The sequence below is a fragment of the Macrosteles quadrilineatus genome, unplaced genomic scaffold, assembly GCF_028750875.1.
Source record: "Macrosteles quadrilineatus isolate MER2022 unplaced genomic scaffold, UCM_ALF_1.0 Scaffold_8__2_contigs__length_117827958, whole genome shotgun sequence".
In the NCBI taxonomy this organism is placed as follows: domain Eukaryota; kingdom Metazoa; phylum Arthropoda; class Insecta; order Hemiptera; family Cicadellidae; genus Macrosteles; species Macrosteles quadrilineatus.
In genome coordinates this window covers 48,586,943-48,607,998 of record NW_026542601.1, presented here as the reverse complement: position 1 = coordinate 48,607,998, position 21,056 = coordinate 48,586,943, and the positions used below count along the sequence as shown (strand labels likewise).

At 34.4% G+C, this 21,056-nt stretch overlaps 1 protein-coding gene across 10 annotated transcripts in view; it reads right to left on the bottom strand.

Moving 5' to 3' along the window:
* Positions 1-16,374, bottom strand: part of LOC128999423 (mitogen-activated protein kinase kinase kinase kinase 5-like) — a 56,341-nt gene extending 39,967 nt beyond the window's left edge. For all 10 annotated transcript variants that reach the window (XM_054425934.1, XM_054425938.1, XM_054425936.1 and 7 more), the window contains exons 1-3: positions 15,960-16,374; positions 4,155-4,212; positions 1,185-1,340 (exon numbers count right to left, since the gene is read on the bottom strand). In XM_054425934.1, the coding sequence (XP_054281909.1) occupies positions 1,185-1,340; positions 4,155-4,212; positions 15,960-16,070 (325 nt within the window). In that variant the 5' untranslated portion in view covers positions 16,071-16,374. The remainder of the gene's footprint in view (positions 1-1,184; positions 1,341-4,154; positions 4,213-15,959) is intronic.
* Between the last annotated feature and the right edge of the window lie 4,682 nt (positions 16,375-21,056).

The following is a 21,056-nucleotide window of genomic DNA, read 5'->3' as shown; positions in this document are numbered from 1 at the left end:
AACAACGTAAAACTGCTTTACGCCACACTACACTATTTTGACGAACTTTCCACGCAAGGATTTAGTAAAGAAAACAGCTGTTTGCCGTCAGCTTATTCAAATGGGGTTTCACTGCGTACTACTGTTCTGCAATGAGTTTTACCGGACACCAATCAGCTGATTATACTTGTATTTGCGTGGCAATGAGTGGTTATAAACAAAAACATAACCTCTCTTGGAGGTTATGACTAGTGATTTTTACTCCTTTAGTTGGTGGAAATATATAAGGATTTGTACGGATTAAGTAGTATGGCGTAAACTATCGTACGTAACTCGTCCAAAATATGTGTACCGGACTCGTATGGTAATCCCGTACTCGACTTCGTCTCGCACGGGAACGACCACACTCGTCCGGTAAACACTTATTTTCAGGACTAGTAACGTAATATACTATTACACATTAAATTAACCCTACGATAAACATGAAGATATAACAAAATGTCTTGCATACGTCAAGGATCTCATAAAATTATAACACTCCAGTTGCAGCAATCCTACAGACTAAGTCAATTTCAAGATGAATGGGTAAGAGTCCACAATGGCACAATAATCATAAAACTTTACACAATACACAAATATTGGAATAATTTACTGTCACTGACAGCATTTTCAATCAAATATGGTGTGAATTGTGGTGAACGAGTAGGATAGGAACTTCCTGCCGTTCCTTTGACCTATAAACATCGCTCTTTTAACTCGAACCTTATTTGGTTGAAATTGCTGTTGATGACTGTGAAATATTCTATTTTTGTGTGTGTATAAATGTAAAGTGTTTTTGTTTCTTGTGCTCTTCCTCATTCAGGTTTGCCTGCTAAACATAAATCCTTAAATACAGGCCCTTGTGCTTTGTGTTTATCCTTAACCTGAAATTAAATTTCTAATTGCTCTACAGAATAGAATAGAATAGAACCTCCATCAACAGAAAGACTTTTAACCAAAATATCAGTTAACCAAAACGGTGAAGAAAAAAAAACTAGAACACATCTTAGACTAAGAAATAGAAAGTAAAGTGACAAAACGTAAGAGTGACCTGAACATATGAATGATTTGAATACATAATGTTCTACAGTTAATTCTGCAGTTCCAAAACGGTATTTTAAGATCAAATTGGTAACCTCCGCATGTGTATATGACAAAGTTCTTACTATGGTATATATCCTGCAAGGAGCCTCCTCCGCAATACTCCATGCAGATCCACAGTTTGTCTCTGCGCAAGTAGCTGCCGTAGTACGCAATGATGTTCGGATGTCTGCAATCCTTCATCATGAGAATCTCCTGCTGGATTATTGCAAAGTCTTCTCCTGCAATGTTTCAACGAGATTAGAATAATAGGCCAGATTTTTAAACTACTTACATTTTTCTATGTGTCCATTTGTTGAAAGAAGAATATTTCAGTTAACCCTTCAAGGGGGGATTGTCAGACCTTGCGACGATAGTTTTTCCACGGATCTCGTTTTGCACTTTGCTGTTCGACATATAAGTATTGGTGATTAAATTCAATCCCTAATTTAATTAATTATTAAAATAATAAAAATGGATTTTAAAATATCTAAGGGGTTATTAATTTAGGTCCTTGTTCACAACTAAATGGTTTTCTAATGGGTTCACAGCTTTCTGTAGTTTTAACGTTTTAAAACAATACATCAGTTTCTGTCACGCTCAATACAATAGGGAACAGCTGTAACAAATAGAGCAACTAAAATGGTAAAACAGTCCTAGTTTGAAATAGTTTCACTGATTAATCGTCAGACAAGGGGGTCTTATATAACCTTTGCATTTTATTTTTATGTGTGACGAGGAAGGCCCATAAAGCCGACTTGAAGGATTGTATAAAATATGTTTTCCAAACACAGTAGACTTCCTCTTCTCCAAACACCTTTTAACCAGACATCGGTTTAACAAGACACTCGGCGGAAATGACATCTCTTTAACCTTTTAGAGAGCACATTGGTTTTCAAAACGGGAGAGGGCGCACCCGGAGGTTACTTCCAGGTCAATAAAAACAAACATTCATGAAGTAAAATTTGTATTTTAGTGCACAAATTAAGTTTTATTTTTAATTTTAAACATCAAAATGTGTTTGGTGAACTCTTAATTATAAAATAACTTAACTAGATTTTATAAATATAAAATTAAACTATTATTCTATCAAATGTTCTTACATAAAAGTAGGCCAATATGAAGAAATCTTTTACAAGAATATATTCAAGAAGTTAATTTAAATTTTACCATAATGTCCTATAATGTGGTTCTAGATGATAACACAAACAATACCTGATGTTTTAAGTAATTTAACATTCGTAAATTTAACGTTGGGGAATCTCCCTTTCAGCACTGGCTAAGAGTGTTGCAATTTTAAATTTAACTTCTTCACTCATCTTGTAAACACTATATATTTACTAAATAATGTCATGAATAGTAAAAAAAATAACTATTTACACGCAATAATCAACGCACACACTACACTAGAGGCCGCACACGCAGTTGCCTCCAGGCTGTACAAGAATCGGCAGGAAGTGGGTAGTGCTGAAACGACTGTTCTCTGAAATATTTGAGACCAGTGATCACTTGTCTAAATACATAATATCATTATTGGCTTATACAGTATGCATTTAAACAGTCCGTTTTAACGAGTTTTTGGGGTCGTCGTTTTAACCGGAAAACCCGTTATCTGGAATGGCCTTGGTCCCGAGAAGTCCGGATAAGAGGGTGTCTACTGTATAGAGAAATAATGTAAACAAATAAAATCTCAAACTTACATCATTAACTTACAGTGTATTTACGACAACAATTTTATTGATTATAAATATAAAATAATACCAATGTTGAATAAAATGTTGCTATAAAGAGGTAAACATTATTTTCCAAAGTCCAAAAAGCAAGCTGCAATGGATAGTTCTTTAAATATTTTACAGTTAGTCTACTGAGTTTATTATGGCCACAAAGAAAAGGATATCTATTGTTAGGTTAGTTAAAAGTTTGCACACACTTCCACGGCTTCAGGTTTTTGCAGTTAAAGGTTAAAAGAAAAAGCATTATGGACAATGATTGTAACATTTTATTGCCATATTGTGTAATTGAATGTCATCTGCAAACATATGTGAGTCACCTAGGCCTACATGTTTTCTGTGATAAGTAACTAGTTAAACAAACAATTATTGACATTTCAGCAGTTTTTCATGTTGTTTTAAATCAAGCTTCAACATTAAAAATTCTTAAACGTAACATTTTCAAACTAGTAAAAAAATCAGGCCTTATTTAACTCATGCCTCTAACCTTACAAAAGAATGACAAAAAACTAGGTTTAGGTATCTATTTATATTTACACGTATTATTTTAAAGAGTGTGAAAATTATTATTTATAGAAATATGTACAGAAGGTTATGATAATTTGCTAACATAGTTATTGGCATTCAGTAGAGTTTGGTTTTTAAACTAGTATACTCCATGAATATTGGAATCCTTATTTTATGATTTTAAAAAACAATAATGATTTTACTGTGCAATGTGACCCTAATCTTTATAACTTCCTAGGCCTATAAGAGGCTCTATTGAGTTAGTAATAAATTGGAATGCCATACTAATATTAATCAAAACGTTACTGCTTTTCAATGACTTCATCTTCACATCCCAGGACGATAGGTTCTAACTTGGACTGTTTTACACATAAACAGGTGGTTGTGGCATTATCACATGGATAAAATCCATTAGTGATTGGCGGGATTTGAGCCCAGGAAGCTCCGCGGTCTACCACTCACCGCTTTTCAATAACTAGAGGGGAGAAAATCTGCACGTGTACATTTAACTAATGTATGATAATATATGTTTTAATTGTGTTGTATTGTGCATTGCAGGGTTTAGAACACTGATTAAACTGTCCAATGTTTATACTCAAATAACATTTTTAGTTGCTGCAATAATTACTCATGTTTCTGTTTTATACTGTTTTTACTGTTGAACCTAATTGAAGTTGCTCGGTCCCATGCAGGGTTGCCACATTTGCTGAGGGAAAAGTTGGGACAACTCCTCCCCTTTCTACGACAGAACCAGAACAGGTGGCAATTCTAGTCCCCCGGTACATTTAATAAAGATTTATATATTAACGTTTAACTTACCTGGTTCAAGCTTAATGACCTTGATAGCTGCTAACTCATTAGTAGAAAGCCTCTTAGCCTGAAAAACAGAATATCCATTTAATTTTATATAATATCAAACCAACATCAAATTGTATTGCTATAATACTAAAAACAGTTTATGAAAATTTAAGCACAAACTACATATGATGTACCTTACTCTTGACATATCGGTAGATAATTTTAGTTACTCTAGACTATTGGTAGTTTCAACCACGTTTGAGAGGGAGGAAGTGGCATTGATGTGTCCGCTAAATATACTGACATGGTGAAAAAACATTTTCACCCAGTTGGGACCTTCAACTTAAGACAGGGCTCCAAAGCAAAAAGCCTTGGCCAGCAGAGTTAAAAGCGATTGGTCACTATCAAAATTAGGCCCTAGAGCACTAAATACACTAAACCACTAAAACAGGGTACACCATATTTAAAGCCTAAATTTTAAAAGTTTGGATAGGCCTACATAAATCAATATTTGTAATAAATGGACAAATAGTCTCCAGGTTTGTTAGTGATTGACACAACAAAGATCTGAATAACAACCCACATACACAAGCACGATTTTATTTTTATAAAGTTTTACTTTATTAAATAAAATAAAATTATAATTGAACATGTTGTCTATGGTCATAAATACAGTAAAATAATCAAAATTTCTCTACAATTCTATGTATAAAAACACAAGAGATCATATTTCTAAAGATCTCAAGAAAAAATTTAACATTCTCTGTTTAGTTAATAAAAGTAAACCATTTCCACTCATCCTACCCTCATCTCCATTCATACTTGGCTTAAAATACCTACTTTGTATGGTCACCATTTCAATGAAAAGTATTAAAAGTATTTGTACCTGTAAAACATTAACTACCAGAAATGGATGTAAACAATTTAAAATCTCTCTTCATTTACATATACAAATACTGCAGGCTACATTAAATAATCTAGTGGAAACTTTAAAGGAATGTTAAAATAAAGTGCAGATGATCTTAATAAACTTTTGAGAACTATTTAATGGAAGCAATAGTAATGGGTAGGGGTTTCTTATAATTTTCCATTAAGACACACACACACACACACACACACACACACCTTTGTTTGACTATGAGTCATTTTCATGATATCACACTGAAGGTTAGGTTTGGTTCTATTAGTACCTACATGAAACAATTGACTGGATATTACACCAGCCTTTCTATTCTAAATTTTGTTCCTTTATTAGCAAATTTCCCTATTGGGAAGTAGTGATGCAAAAATCTCGCTCAGTAGGCTTGTGATCAGATTAGACAGTTTACTTACGAGTGTTGCCGCGATTGCGAATGTTTATCACATTATTACCAAAATTGCAACATTTACTTGCAGGGTGTTGCCACTAGCACTACCATGATTGACGATCATTGATTTATACCAATTAATAAAAATAATGATTTCCTAGTAAGCCTTCGTGGGCCAGATCAAATCTGTTCACAGGCTGCATCTGACCCTCCGCGCTGGCTATAGGTTGGAGACCCCTGCAGAATCTATCCATACCGGTACTGTTATAAAATTGAGGTTGTGTCTGTCTGTCTGTGCAGCTGTCAGGACTAAAATACTAAACCAATACAGCCAAAATTAGGCACAAAGATGGTCCATATAGCTAGGAACGTCATAGGCCTATTCACTTCCCTAAGTTCCTATCGGGCTTTGTTCCTTTAATGTCCATAGTTTTGAGATTGAGATTTTCAATATTAAATATTAATTATTGGTCTCCGTGGATGCATGAGAAAACTCATAATGTTTATCTTTGCATTGACATTTCAATGGAAACAAGCAGAACCACCAAATGCTTATTTCAGACAGCTGATCCAAGCAAATCTATATATTTAATACACGACATGAAACTTTGTGAACAATAAGGCTTTTTTGTTTTAAGATTTAACCCCACATACTATATACCAAAATGTGTGTAATGTGTTAGGTGTGTAGATGTGCAAACTTAGATTTTCGAAATATATCTTTTTAAGGGCGTGGGCTGCCCTCAAAGTTCCTTCCATACGGATAACATTGTGATTGATTTGAATGTCATTATATTCTGAAACAGATGTCAATACATTAGTTTAAAAAAAAAATTAAATCCCAGCAGTTTTTTTTTGTTTTAAAATGTAAAAAGTTTGCATGTTTTTAAAAATTATTAGAAACCCGGCAAAGAAATATTACCTATAGGACACGACGGGAGAAAAGTTTTACGTTATATTTTCGTATAAACATGCCAAGGAACCGACAACAAAGAAATATTGCCGGTCGGACACGGCGAGTCAACATACGGCAAGCAATGCAAAACATAAGGAACCCAGACGAGGAGCTGGAACAGTTAGTGGCAATTTGTACTTACAAAATTACACTTACAAATACATGAATTCAGCAGCATTCACTTGGCGAGATGGCATTAAAATGTCAGAAACGTGGTGCGCAACATTTTAAAGAAGAACAAAGAGGACGAGGCGAAGGATTTTTATCCTGGTGCCATAAAGGAAAGTGAATCTACCTACCACCATACAGAGAAATCTATTATATCCAGAGCCTACTTAATGGAGCAAATAATTTGAGCAGAAACTACAAAGAGAACATTAGATCGCACAACTCTGCGCTCGCAATGGTCAGCACTCGAGCTAAAATTGAAGTATATAACGGTGGAGGGCCTTTCAAGTATAAGGTGTACAACACAATTTATCACCCAATTGGCACCTTTACAACTGTCAGAAGGGGTGCATCCCACATATGCCCAAATTAATATCTACGACGTCAAAACCGCTGACTCAAAATTCTGTTTATATTAATCCATACGCGCAAGTTTTCAGCTCCGTCCTGCAAACTACTACACTACTGAACAGCAAAAAGAACTTAAAATGCATATAGCCAACGATCGAGGTCAAGACCAACGTCGATACAACGACGCAACTTCTAACGACATTGCTATAATAATATCCTAATTTATTATTCGTGCGGATTCGCACGGGTTCACCTCGTAAAATATTAACATGAAATTTAAAAATGAAAATAAAAATGAAAATAAAATATAATATTTTACACATCTATGTGGTAGTTTAGGGTTATTTAATCTAAAACTTTGTCATAGATTTTTTATTCTAAAACTATACCATTGATTATGAAAAATACAAAAAACTATTCTACCTATACCCGATGCTGTATCAACCCAGGCTCTGTACAGGCCTAGTTACCTATCTAATTTAAGATTAAATTAAATCCAATCATTGAAAGGGTAACATTTATGACATAGTTTTATAACTATCATGTTATGATAATATCGAGGGAACAGCTGTTCTTCTAAACTGAATTTTCTTTCCAAGCTATCAACATTTCAATTTTAAAAAAACACCTGAATGCCTTCCCTATAGCAGCAAATCTAAGTACTAATTAAAATTAACGTTATTGAAATAGGAGATAAATCTAACAATTTTAAGGGAATGTTTTAGAAGAAATCCAGCCTGGTAAATGGAAATTCGCTTAGTCTGCAGGTTTGATGCAGTGGGGGTATTTTAATCTAAACATTTCAAGTCTGTAATGCTTACTGTAATAATCTATAGTTGATAAGGCAGTGTCAAATATTTCACATAGAGCAGGTCTGAGATATCAGAACCACAACAGAAGTGCACTGATAAAACATGTCTTATCAGAAGGCCATTTCTTAAGTCCACTACTTTTAAATCAACTTCATTTATATTTTTCTTCAGCAATTCATGCATGAAAATATTACTTTAAAAACTAAAGTAGCCTTTGCAAAGTTGCAAATAAAAATACATTTTAATGACAGAACTATAAACCGTTTCTATTTAAACTGTCTTTGGACTTTTGTGAAATTAAGTTACTTAACTTAAAAGGGGCCAATAATATGCATTTAGTCAATAGTAATTAACTCAATGGTAAACTCAACCAGTAGAGATAGAAAATATGACTCCGTCATAATAATTCAAGAAAGCCTTGCCAATCTCACAGGGTGCACTTAGGTTGGTTTATTTTGTATGTTTCTAATATTTTGAAGAAGAATTGACTTATTTTTCCTAAGAAGAAAATTAGGTTTAACCCAAGTGTGACAAAAGACTCACAAAAATTATCTATATTATTTATTAGATCACCTCTTATGAAATAACTTACAAAATGTCTTATTAAGTACATTTTCAATCTAAATAGATTACTTTTATTATAAAACTCCGTGGACTAATGTTTCCCTAACCAAACATGACGTTATATGCCTTACATTTATTTCAAAGCAGTGAATAAGACCTTATATGATTATAAGTAATGTACAATCTGATGAAGGAATGTAAGTAATTACAGGAAATGGCCTTGAGTCAAACAGATTGACTCACTGACTGAGGAACTATGTCCACCAAATGTTGTTATATTTTTGGAAAATGGCCAAGTCATGTTTCGAAACGCTGCTTTCTCCTTAAACTGACAAAGCAAAATTGGGTCAAAAGCTTAATTGCTTAACAACACTTAGACAATTGATTTAGATAGGCTACTCTAAGTATACTAGCCTACTGTTCCTCTTATACCATCTTCAGCTTATTGTGATATGTGATAAACGTACGGTTAGGTCTTACAATGAACTACTCACTTTTTGATCATGCCCTATTACTAAAAGGCAAGCAACAAAAAGATAATAGACTATTAGTGGATTTGATTTTTCTGAGTTGATTAAAGAATAGCACACTTCTTAACAAGGTAAAATACAAAAATGAATAGTTAACACCAACACACGCTCTATATTCTGAACAAAAAGTACGTAACTTCACCTGATTGTTGAGAATGACAATTCTACTTTTAAGTTCAACATTTTAAATACTGGTAACTCCGTCTCAATCAGTAAAGCTTGTTCTTTTGATATAGTAGTGTAAATAAGACGTTTTATTCAACAGCTAGTAAATGGCATTTAATTACTACAGTTCTATAGAAAATAAAAAAAATAATTTTAACAGGTTTGTTAGCGAATTTTCAATCAATACAAGACATATTAAGATGTTTAGCCTACTTTGTTCACCACTGACAATATTGTCTGCTAAGGGAAATTAATATTCTCATTTGGAAGAATGTTAGGCTATGGAGTGTGAAAAGCTAACAGGATCAAGACATATTTCAGGGTCAGCAGCATTCAAAGAGGTCTTTGTTGATGAACCAGGCATTGCAGTAATGTCAGTCAACAATGATAATAATTGACCTGTGGGAAACATTCCCAGATATTGTGTTGCTGCTACATTCCATTGAAACATTACTTACTTAATCCAATACACGCTTAACTTTAGTGGCAATTTTAAAGGATATTTATGGTTTTAGGAAAATATATTCCCTTACTGAAATATAAAAAGGGTACTTTAAGCTTCTCTAAGTTAAGTTATAAAATGTTGCGTGTTTCAATATTAGAGAAAAAAATATTGTCAAATGCAAACATATCCAATTCATATTGGACTAGTAAAGTAAGCCTTTATCAAATCGGTTAGTTCAAGTGATAGATTAAATTATTCTTTAAAGAAATAGAATTTTAATGCCATGATAAATAGTTTACTCGACATCCAAACAATGAGTGCCTAGTAATACAAGGTCGAATACATTCAATTATATAATAGTCGCTAGGCTAGATTTTACCATAACATGGCTACAATCACTTTTTAATGCTAAACCTATTATCTAAGATTATGAAACATAGAATCCAGTAAAAAGTTATATATTAGCTATTAAACTTATAATCAATAAAATATTGTCTAAATTACAGTAAAAATTTCATTTGAAGTAGTTATGGATTACATTATATTTGAACCAGAGGCAAATTTAAATTCTGCTATTATTTGACAACAGCCTATTAGAAAGCATACTGGTAATCTATATATTTAATACGCTAGGCATATTTTTGTCATAGTTGTTTTGGAGTGGTGGTGCTACCGATCACCATGTTCAAGGTGTCGTTAGAAAGGTCTTAGCATGTAGTTTTGCCATCAAACAAAAAAAACTTTGGAATTCTATCAGGGCTCTGCCCCAGTGGCCTTCAAAGTTCCCATGTTATTCTTAGGGAGAAAATGTTTGTTTACATTTAAACAGAAGAATACTTCTTCTTCTTCTTCTTCTAGTTCGCTTTTAAAAAGCTGGCTTGGTTCAAAATGACTACGTAGCAACACTACTTCCTAAGTAAATTTTCCCGGGGTTTTTTTAAATGTCAAAAAGATGCTAGTTTGTGAATTTTTATTTTTGTCTTGTTGGACTATTATTAAAGTTGGATTTCTGTTTCTTTTAGAAATTTTAGTAATGGTGGCCATAGCTTGCAATTTGTTTCCATTAGGAGTGTTTGTACATTTGGTGGTAGATTCCTATTTGCTGTTTTAATTTTTGTATAAAAGCATTGTCTTATTCTATTATAAGCTGGGCACTCTGTAATGATGTGTTCTATTGTTTCATGATGTCCTGGTTCGCACCTGGTGCAGTATGGGGATTCCCTCTTTTTCATTTGGAATAGTCTTATAGCATTGTATACATGGCCAAATCTTAATTTACAAATTAGTGTAGTGTCAGCCCGGCTTAGCCTGTAGCAGAAGAATACTTTCAAATTGACTCTAATATTTAAAACAGCTGGTTATACTACAATTTTGCACAAAATCACAACATAACCAAAATAGCCCCGCTGCAGCAAACCTGCAGACTAAGCGAATTTCAACTTGTCTGATTACATTTTTACTAAAATATTTCCATAAATAATTTAAGACATATTTATTCCCAATTTAAATAACATTAGATTTAACAAGTGCTTAGGTTTGCTGCTACGGGGAAGGTAAAAAGTGTTTTTTGACCATATGTCAATAGTATAGGATGAAATAAATAAATTTGCCAAATTTTATCAAAATATATCCATAAACAAGTAAACTACAACAGTTTTCATTTTCTCCTTAAGAATAACATGGGAATTTTAAATTACACTTTTTTTTATTTTCTCCGTGATCGTTAGGCATACAACAGCGCTTCAATATACTAAATTATTTCTTTTTTTAAGCTCTACAAAATGGTTAAAAAAGAAATTGCAAAATTTTTTGTTTTTAGGGTAAAATACCCCCGCCGCAGCAAACCTGCCGACTAAGCGAATTTCCATTTGTCTGAATTGATTTTCAGTTAAATATATTTTAATAACATTAGGTTTAACGAGTAGGCTATCTAGGTTTGCTGCTACAAGGAAACTAATAAAGTGTGTTTTTGAGTAAAATATTGATAGCTTAGTACAAAATAAATAAATTTGCCAAGTTTGATCAAAATATATCCATAAACAAGCAAACTACAACATTTGACAAATTTCTCCATAAGAATAACATGGGAATTTTAAATTTACAATTTTTTTAATTTTCTCCGTTACTAATAATTGAACAAAAATACTTTTTATACTAAATTATTTGTTTTTTTAAGCTCTTTAAAAAGGTCTAAAGAGAAATCGGGAAATTTTGTGTTTTGAGGGTCAAAAGTGAGAAAAACCAATTTTTACCCCATAAAACCCCCCGTAAAGCCCCGTTCCCATGGTCCGATCGCGCTGGTTCGCGAACTCATTCAAGTTTATCCCGCTTTACACCTTTAAACCAAATTTCATCAAAATCGGACAAAAATTACTCAAGTTATAGCGTTCACGGACGTATATATATATATATTTATTTATTTATTTATTTATTAAACATCATCACATTACATCAATTCTCTTGACAGGTGATTTGTCACAAAGTCTAATACTAATACTATACTACATTTTAAAATAAAATAGCTTACAAAAGAAATAAAGCATATAATAAGCTACAAACCTATGGGAGAAGCAATATCTTTCAAATATACTCATTTTCCAGATATTCCTCTAACGAGTAAAATGCCCTCTCCAAAAGGAAATTTTTTAAAGATAGTTTAAATTTAGAGAATGAGGCAATGTTTTTAATCCCAGCGGGTAATTTATTGTAAATTTTTGTTCCCATATACTGAGGGGATAAATGAAAGATTTTAAGCCTATGTTGAACTGGTTTTATAATATTTTTGAATCTTGTGTTATGTGGATGAGATTGTTGACAGTCCATGAATGTGTCGAAATCACTTTTAACCATTAATGCCAATTTGTAAATATAAGAGCTAAAAAAAGTTAAAATTTTAAAATTAATAAATAAATCTTTACAATGTGTTCTACGGGAGACTCTGGCCATTAATCTTACAGCTCTTTTTTGGAGAATAAATATTTTTTTGGCCTGGCTTGATGAGCCCCATACAGTAATTCCATAATTCATAATCGATGAAAAATATGCGTGATATACTACTATTTGTGTTTCTAGATTAGTAGTATCCCGAATTATTGTGAGAACAAATGTTGCTGAGCGTAGTCTTTTTGATAGGTTTTTAATGTGTTTTTGCCAATTAAGTTGTGAATCAATTTCTATTCCCAAATAATTTATTGACTGTTGTGAATGAATTGTAGTTAAGTTTGTATTTACAATTATTTCTTGGTTAATATTGGATGCAGAAAACTGAATTAGTTGAGTTTTTGCCACATTCATGGACAGGCCATTTACTGCAAACCAATCCCCAAGGAGTTGAAATTCCTTAGTTATTGAGGCTTGAATGAACTCATTGTTTTGTCCTGTGCATATTAAAGCGGTATCATCTGCGTATTGAAAGGTGGACATCTTAGTAGCATTGCATAGATCATTAACATAAATAATAAATAAACAAGGGCCGAGAATGGAGCCCTGAGGAACTCCATTGGGGTTAATGTTCCACTCTGATTTATAATTTCTCTGCATTTTTTGTAAAATAAGTCTTTGTTTTCGGGTCTTTAAATATGATATGAACCATTTTAATTCAGTATTTTTTATTCCATGCATACTTAATATATATATATATATAAGTCTATATATATATATATATACATATATAAAAATTTGAACGAATGGTGTTTTTGGCCTCTGGGGACATCAAAATGAAAAAATAAATTGGTCCCGGGTCTAGGTCTTACCGTGCCACCTACGGTAATAGCTACTTCCCTATAGGGAAATTCGCTAAAATGGGAAAAACCCATTTTTACCCCATAAAACCCCCCATAAACTCCTGTTCCCATGGTCCGATTATGCTGGTTCGCGAACTCGTTCAAATAAACGTAGGTTTACACGTTTGTACCAAATTTCATCAAAATCGGATCATTTTTGCTCGAGTCATCACGCTAACGGACACATATATATATATATATATATATATATAAATTTTTCAATTTAGGTGTTCACTTAATAGGGCTGCTGATATATTAAATATTTAAGTAAATATGTACAACTGAGCACCCTGAATATTATATTTTATAAAAAGAAGTGACATGTTTCAGACATTAGTCCATTTTCAAACTTCAAAATACATTAAATGTGTGGGGCGCCGCAGAATATAAAAGGAGCCTGAGCCACGACTGTATGGATATTTTATCACAAAGTGTCTTTAATGTGTACCGTCAATGGTGCCGTATAACAATCTGTAGTTGTGCAAACAAAGAAAAAAACCTGTAGTAACATCTCTTGTCCAAACGGTTCCTCCTATCTTGAGCAGTGTAGAAAAAAAACATTAGAATTTACAACACATCTATTGGTACAATTCTAGGTTATGGACACTTAAATGTTTTACTCTGGCATTTCAGATCGTAGTCTCGCAACGCATGTGAAGATGAGAGAATCAGGTTCCATAGCTAATAGGCCTATCCGAGAGCTATTAAATGTCAACAGATATGTAATTAGCTTTGCTAAAATGAATCCACTAATATCCCTTCGATAAATGTTCAGTGCAAGATCGCATTGAAGCTTGAGAGTTGGTAGTGGGCTATGTTGCCAGACCAAGGGTACATCAAAAGGCCAAAAGTTACAGGAGATCTAGATGAGTGTACACCTGACTGTCTAAGAAACCATAAGTATTTCTATGCCCTTTTGGAAATATGATCCTATGACCTGATAGATAGACCTTTATCAGTCCAAGAGAGATTTGAAGCTAGTCAGCCAGTGAGAGAATAAAAGTTTCTTGAAATTAACTGCATGATTAAATTTACTTAGGTAGGATAAAATTTTTTTTAGCATTTTCTTTCAGAATTGAGTTGAATAAATGGATGTAAAGGGATATTTCCTAGATGCCTTAAAACCATCTAGAAATGTGTCACTCATAAAAGGGATAGGTAGCCTACCACAAACTTAAAAGTTACTTAAAGCCATATACATAGTCCATATAAATAGTCCAATTTTCTGGTAGACTATGTTTGAAACTCTAGTGTAAGAACCTGGATTCCTTTGAGGTATTGAATCTATGACTACAGATCTTGCAGCAAGAGTTACGATACGTTAACATAGCCTACCACCACATAATGAGCTTCTAAAAAGATTAAGTTAAGAGTAGGCTTTGGTGATTATGGTGTGTTTCCAGTGGCGGTTCCAAGGGGTGAATACAGGGGCCAAATTTATTGGACCCTGGGAAAAAAATTTAAACGTAGGCCTCATTTCGTCTTAAAAACGTAACTGAGGTTATCGATCACGGTTCTAGAGGTTAATAGTATAGGTTAATAGTTAATAGTTAGGCCTATAGAATGTCCCCAAACGGCTTTAAAACACCAAATTTTTCAGGGGGAGGACCCCCAGAAACCCCTCCTTTCTTGGAAATCCCAAACCACCCGGTAAGTTAGTCCCCCCTTGACAATTTTGTAGAACCGCCACTGGCTCTTTCCACCTGTGAATTCTAGCGAGAGGCAAGAAGTAGGCGTAGCCTATTCTCCTTCTCACTCTGAATGGAGCAAACTGTATTCCTAAAAGGTACCTATAAAACCTATGAGCCTCAGGGATCCGTTACTTACCCAATTACGTTTCTTTCCAATAAAGGTACTTATTTAGGACCCAGACCCCAGCTTAAACGTTCTAAAATCACTTTTAGCGAATTTCCCATAGGCCTATGCTTAAACAAGACCGGAAATAAAATGCATGAAAGGTGTGTTGCTGGCTCATCTGTTAGCATATTGGACTTTGGAGCGGGAGGTAGGTTACGTGTTTGATTGAAGCCTATACCTATTCAAAGGGTAATGTCATGCCCTCATTAGGGCCTAGGTAAGTTACCTAACGATAATCACTTTGCCAATCAGAATTGAAGGACTAGGCCTACAAAACAAAATTATGTCCTTAGGCTGATTCCATCCAAGGCCACACTAAAAAAACAGGCCGTAATGCTCGTCAAGCATGACGTCACGATAGAAGACGGCAATGACGTAATGTTTGCCGTTTATGATCAGCTGCTTATTTTAATCTTTTCTTGGAAAATAAATAAATAAATATGGTACCTACGTTATTGCCGTCTTCTATTGTGACGTCATGTTTGACGAGCATTACGACCTGTTTTTCTAGTGTGGCCTTGTTCCATCCCTGGACTAGGCTATGTTTAGTCGGCTACAGAATTAGATGCATTGTGCAATAGGCCCTATTTATATACTTATTGTGGAGGGTTGAATTTTTTTTTAACTCGGCCCTATTGCACAGAGCGTATGTGCAACAATATTTGATAAGCCTAAAGAGTTTTTGATACCAAGTCTTTAGGCCTAACTTGGAACTTGTTCAATTCTCTACCCTTACTGAGGAGCTTGTAACTTGTTTATGGTTAAAACAGGTCTTGTGGCATCCCTGTGTACTGATGAACTAGTTATAAATAAAGAAAATCAAGGCTATAATCTAACAACTTAAGTAGAATCTTTCAACAAGGTAGGAGGCCTAAGGGTAAGGTACACACCTTGTATACATCTCCATATGTTCCACTACCGATGCGTTGAATCAACTCATACTCATCTTGTGGGTTTCTACGGCTGATGTCCGAAGATAACACTCCAGCAGCGTGAGCCATTATGTATGAAACTTAGGAATGTTTTTAAATATACTGTTCAGAGACGGTGCGCCATTACTAGCTGGTAGATGTAGAGTGCCTTGCTCCAGCCTACACAGCTCACAAGATTGTCAACATATACAGAAAGTTAGAACGCACCATTAGCCCAAACTACATCACAGATTATAAAAATCACTCGTCCATTAATATTTACATTCTTATCTAGGTAAATATTGACACAAATCCACTGATTTACAAACACATATATACACTAACATGCGAAAAACAATAAGACAGATGGAGCGACACAGATACCAGAAACTAGAAGTCTAGCTAGAAACAGTCAGATAATAAACGAAATTCAGTCTGCCAAGTTTGACACACATAACGACAACGACATCACATCAACCAATTACGATAGGTTGGCAAGATTGAACTATATTAACACATATTGCTCAGCTGGTATAGCATGCAGACAGTTTTCATTGTCATAATATTGAATGCATTGAATATAGAATCTTTTGACATCGATTTTACATCATTTTCTAATGTTTTAGAATTTATTCTTAACAACTTCAATTAAATACCAGGCGAACATACATAATGTTAAGGTCTCCAGAGACAGGACTAACGATGAGAGAAGGCATCTCAAGGAACTTCGTGATACTCTGGAAACGCGAAAGAATACTGGCGATACTTTTTTAGCATAATTTTTTTTAGTATGTAAATAGTACCTAGCCATCTTTCTTGTATTGAAATGTATAATGGTTTTGCCGTTGGAATGAAATAAAATAAAATGAAATAAAATAAAATAAAATAAAATAAAATAAAATACTGATCTCAGTGATCTCACGATTAATATCGTAATGGAGTACCTAAGATTGTTAAGATTTAAAAAAAAAACTAGTCACGCACGATCGCAACAACCTCCAAGCGTATATGCAAAACGTCAATGGACTCCGCGATAAGCTGGCAACTTTAAGCAAATTATTATCCATGACCCTATACGATATTGTTGTTTTGCTGGAAACTAATCTTTCAGATGGCATTGAACCAGGAAATTGTTCCTCCTGGCTACAAAATATTTAGGAAGGACCGTTCCTGCTTAACCAGCAACAAATGCAGTGGAGGAGGAGTTCTTTTGTTGCAATCAAATCAAAATTTAAAGCCAAGGCGGGGAATTGCCATCTCCTGTCCCCGATATTGAATGTATTTTTTGAATTCTCCAGATAAACCCTCTAATAAATATGCTGATTGTAACCACTTACATACGCACACAGAGAGCATCGGCTGATTATGATCACTTTTGTGAAGGTGTCGATCAGATCTTATCAACCGGGCCCAACTTCTTCATGTGTCTCCTTCCTTGGTGACTCCAACCTACCGCATGTAAACTGGACTGCTAACATAATTATGCCGTCCTGCAACTCCTCTAGAAGACTGACTTGGCAAATCTCCATTCCCTTAATGAAGTTAACAATGTGCCTATAATGCCAGGGGAGTCACTCTTGATCTGGTCTTTTCCTCGTCTAGTTCTACAAAAGTCTCACATGCATTGGATAATATCCTAACTCTTAAAGATACTCACCACCCAGTTTTATCCATTGACCTAAATGTGGATACCTTTGCCGATCAAAATGCGAAGTTTATGTCCCTGACTTCAACAGATATGATCTTGATATGATATATCAGAGTCTCCTCAACAAATTGGGTACAGTCTACTACTGTCGGGGGAAAATGTTTAGACACTCGAGTTTGAAGCTCTACAGAAAATAAGTGACCAAACTAACTTAGAAAAACACGTAGTATATAAATTTTCGTTGTTTTATTCTATAACCGTTGTTTTATTCTAAACGTATTCCTGTGAAAACAAAAAAGGTTTAGCTCGTTTAGGAAATTTTTTATGACAGTCGGAAGGTAAAAACTGCCTGTTTTTAGAGTATCAAAAACCATCTTATGACTTTGAAAATTCGCACAATGTAAACTAAACGTCAGAGAACTTTATCAAACTAATACAATATAGACACATATATAATGAATTAATTTGTGTAGTCTCAGAATTTTTACTCTACCTACCCAAAAAGTTTTGGTTGTAATTTTTGTAAATTAACTTTTTCTCAAAAACGGCAAACGCTAGAAAACAATTTAAAAGCTTGTTTTGGAGGTGATTGGTTTTGTATTTGAAATATTGATACTGCTCAACCAAATTGTTACGCATATTATTTATATAAATTAACATTTAATTTGGATAGTGCAGAGGCCGAATACGGCACTTCCAGACCGCCACCGGCTCTGACTGGGCGCATACCCCGTACAGTGTTGCCAAATTGAACACCTGGACACTGAGCAGCGATGGGCTGCGAACTGTTGTCAAAACTGAACAGCAGTTATTATTAATTATTAACCATTTCCCATCACCTTTTTTAATGAGGGCTTTGGACCTTCAACGTCACTCCCACACTTCTAAAAAAAAACATATAGTACTGACAATCATTGCATATTCCGAATCTGACAATTTAGATTTAGCACCTATATTTGGGGTGGTAATACTTTCGACCCTTTGGAAGAATGCAAAACATTATATTTCCTGTGAGTCAGTCAGTGACACACACTGCGTGAATCACCTACGCTCGGTCAAGGTCCATCGTGGCAACACTGCACTGGATTCCTGACCGGGCGATGGTGTCTGCACCCCTTGCAGGCGCGAGATCATCCAGGATTTTGTTAATTTATATAAATAACATGCGGAACAATTTGGTTGAGCAGTATCAATATTTCAAATACAAAAACAATCACCTTCGAAACAAGCTTTTAATTTTTTTCTAGCGTTTGCCATTTTGAGAAAAGTTGATTTACAAAAGTTACAACAAAAACTTTTTGGGTAGAGTAAAAATTCTGAAACTACTCAAATTAATTCATTATATATGTGTCCATATTGTATTAAAGTTTGATACAGTTCTGCCGTTTAGTTTACATTGTGCGAATTTTCAAAGTCATAAGATGGTTTTTGGTATTCTAAAAACAGGCAGTTTTTACCTTCCGACTGTCCCTAAACGAGCTAAAAAATTTTTGTTTTCACAGGAATACGTAGAATAAAACAACGAAAATTTATATATACTACGTGTTTTCTATGTTAGTAGGTTACTTTTCTGTAGAGCTCCAAACTCGAGTGTCTAAACTTTTTTCCCCGACAGTAGTCTACTCCAGGAACGCAAGATGGCATCTTCAGCTGGTTCTTGGAAACTATCAGATTTACAGTTCTACAGTTCACCCCTATGAAGAAACTTGGGGCCACGCGTTTTCCATGTTGGTTTCAATGCCGAGTTGAAAAAAAACTAGTCGTGTTCAAGGAGTCACTTCATGCTCAGTACAAATCTTCGTTGCTACGTGCCGACTACGTGGAGTTTAGTAGAGCCAGCTAGAGCCAGGTGCAAGATACTTGCCGACAAATGCTTTTCTGATTATGTTGCCCATTCAAACTCTTCTGTATATATTTTCATTAACGTTTTTAAAATATTGCCATTTGATATCGATTGGTGCAATTGCGGCTTCCAGAAGAAAATAATTTTTTCTATTGGGACGAATGGGACGATGGAAAAAATGTCCGAACCGAACCACCAGCAAAATGGCGGCGGTTTGGCACCGAGCGCACACGACATACGTCTAACGGCGGAAGGCAGTCCTAGGGTCAAGTTGCCAGCTGTCATATGTATGTAATTAAACGGTATCAGCATTCTGACTGACACATACTTTCTCCCACAAGCTTGTCAACAACCTTTATCATGTAAGCGGAGAGTAAAAATATGATATTTTAAAGTTACAAATCATAAAAGTTGCAATAACTTTTGAACCGTAATTAATTGTTACAGCAATGGGGTGTTGTACTATTATTTTTAGAATTATAAGGACCATAACATTTTGACCAAAACCAGCTTTTCTCCAAGAATCTGTTTTTTTAAATGGGTAAATAATAGGTTACAGTAACTTTTGAACCGTAATTTTTACAGAAATAGGAGTCGTAGACCTACCATTTTGTTCAGAATTTTAAGGGCTACAACATACTACATTTTTATCAAAATAGTTTGGGCCATTTTTGAGAAAATCCGATTTGTACGTTACTTTATGGGTTTTTATGGGAAAATCAACATTACATTTCTAAAATATAAAAAAAGCCTGGAGATACCATGGATACACACCAAATTTCATCGAAATCGGACCACAGGTGTAGTCCCTAGCTCTGTAGTGTATGCTACACATCCAGACACACACACACAGACATCACTTCGAAAACCACTTTTTTGGGTCCAGGGGGACCCAAAACGGATATATCCGTTCAAAACCTAAACTCAAAAATTTTGACGAAAACAATACCGGTACTTTCTCCATATACTATGGTATAGGGGGAGAATAAAAGAAATACAAATTTGTACTGTTGCTAAAGTGTCTATTAGGCTACACTACCTACCAAATACAATAACACAAACACATCTTTTGTTTTATTTTTCCAAAGTAAACAGCTAACGGTCCAAAAAACCACAAGACAGTTTGTGGAATACAAGTTTGATTAGTATAGTGATAGCAGCACCACTCCCTTGTAACACCACCTATATACGAGCACGACTTTTTCACAAGCCGACCGCCGACCACACGTAATTTGAGCTATTCGCATGCAAATGACATTATAAATAATACGAATTTTGTATGTAAAAATAACTAAATAACTAGTTAATTTATATTTCCACATTGCACATTAGCATATAGCCGAACATATAGCCACAATCTTCAGTTTTTCTAATAGTAGGAGTAGTATACTTGTATTATTGAAAGACAATGGTTAGTTTATCAATTTTTTAAACCATCATAATATAATCCTACTAATATTATAAATGAGAAAGTTTGGATGTATGGATGTATGGATGTATGTTTGTGACAAGTGAACGCGAAAAATACTGGACGGATTGGGCTGAAATTTGGCATGATGATAGCTCACATTCCCGATTAACATAT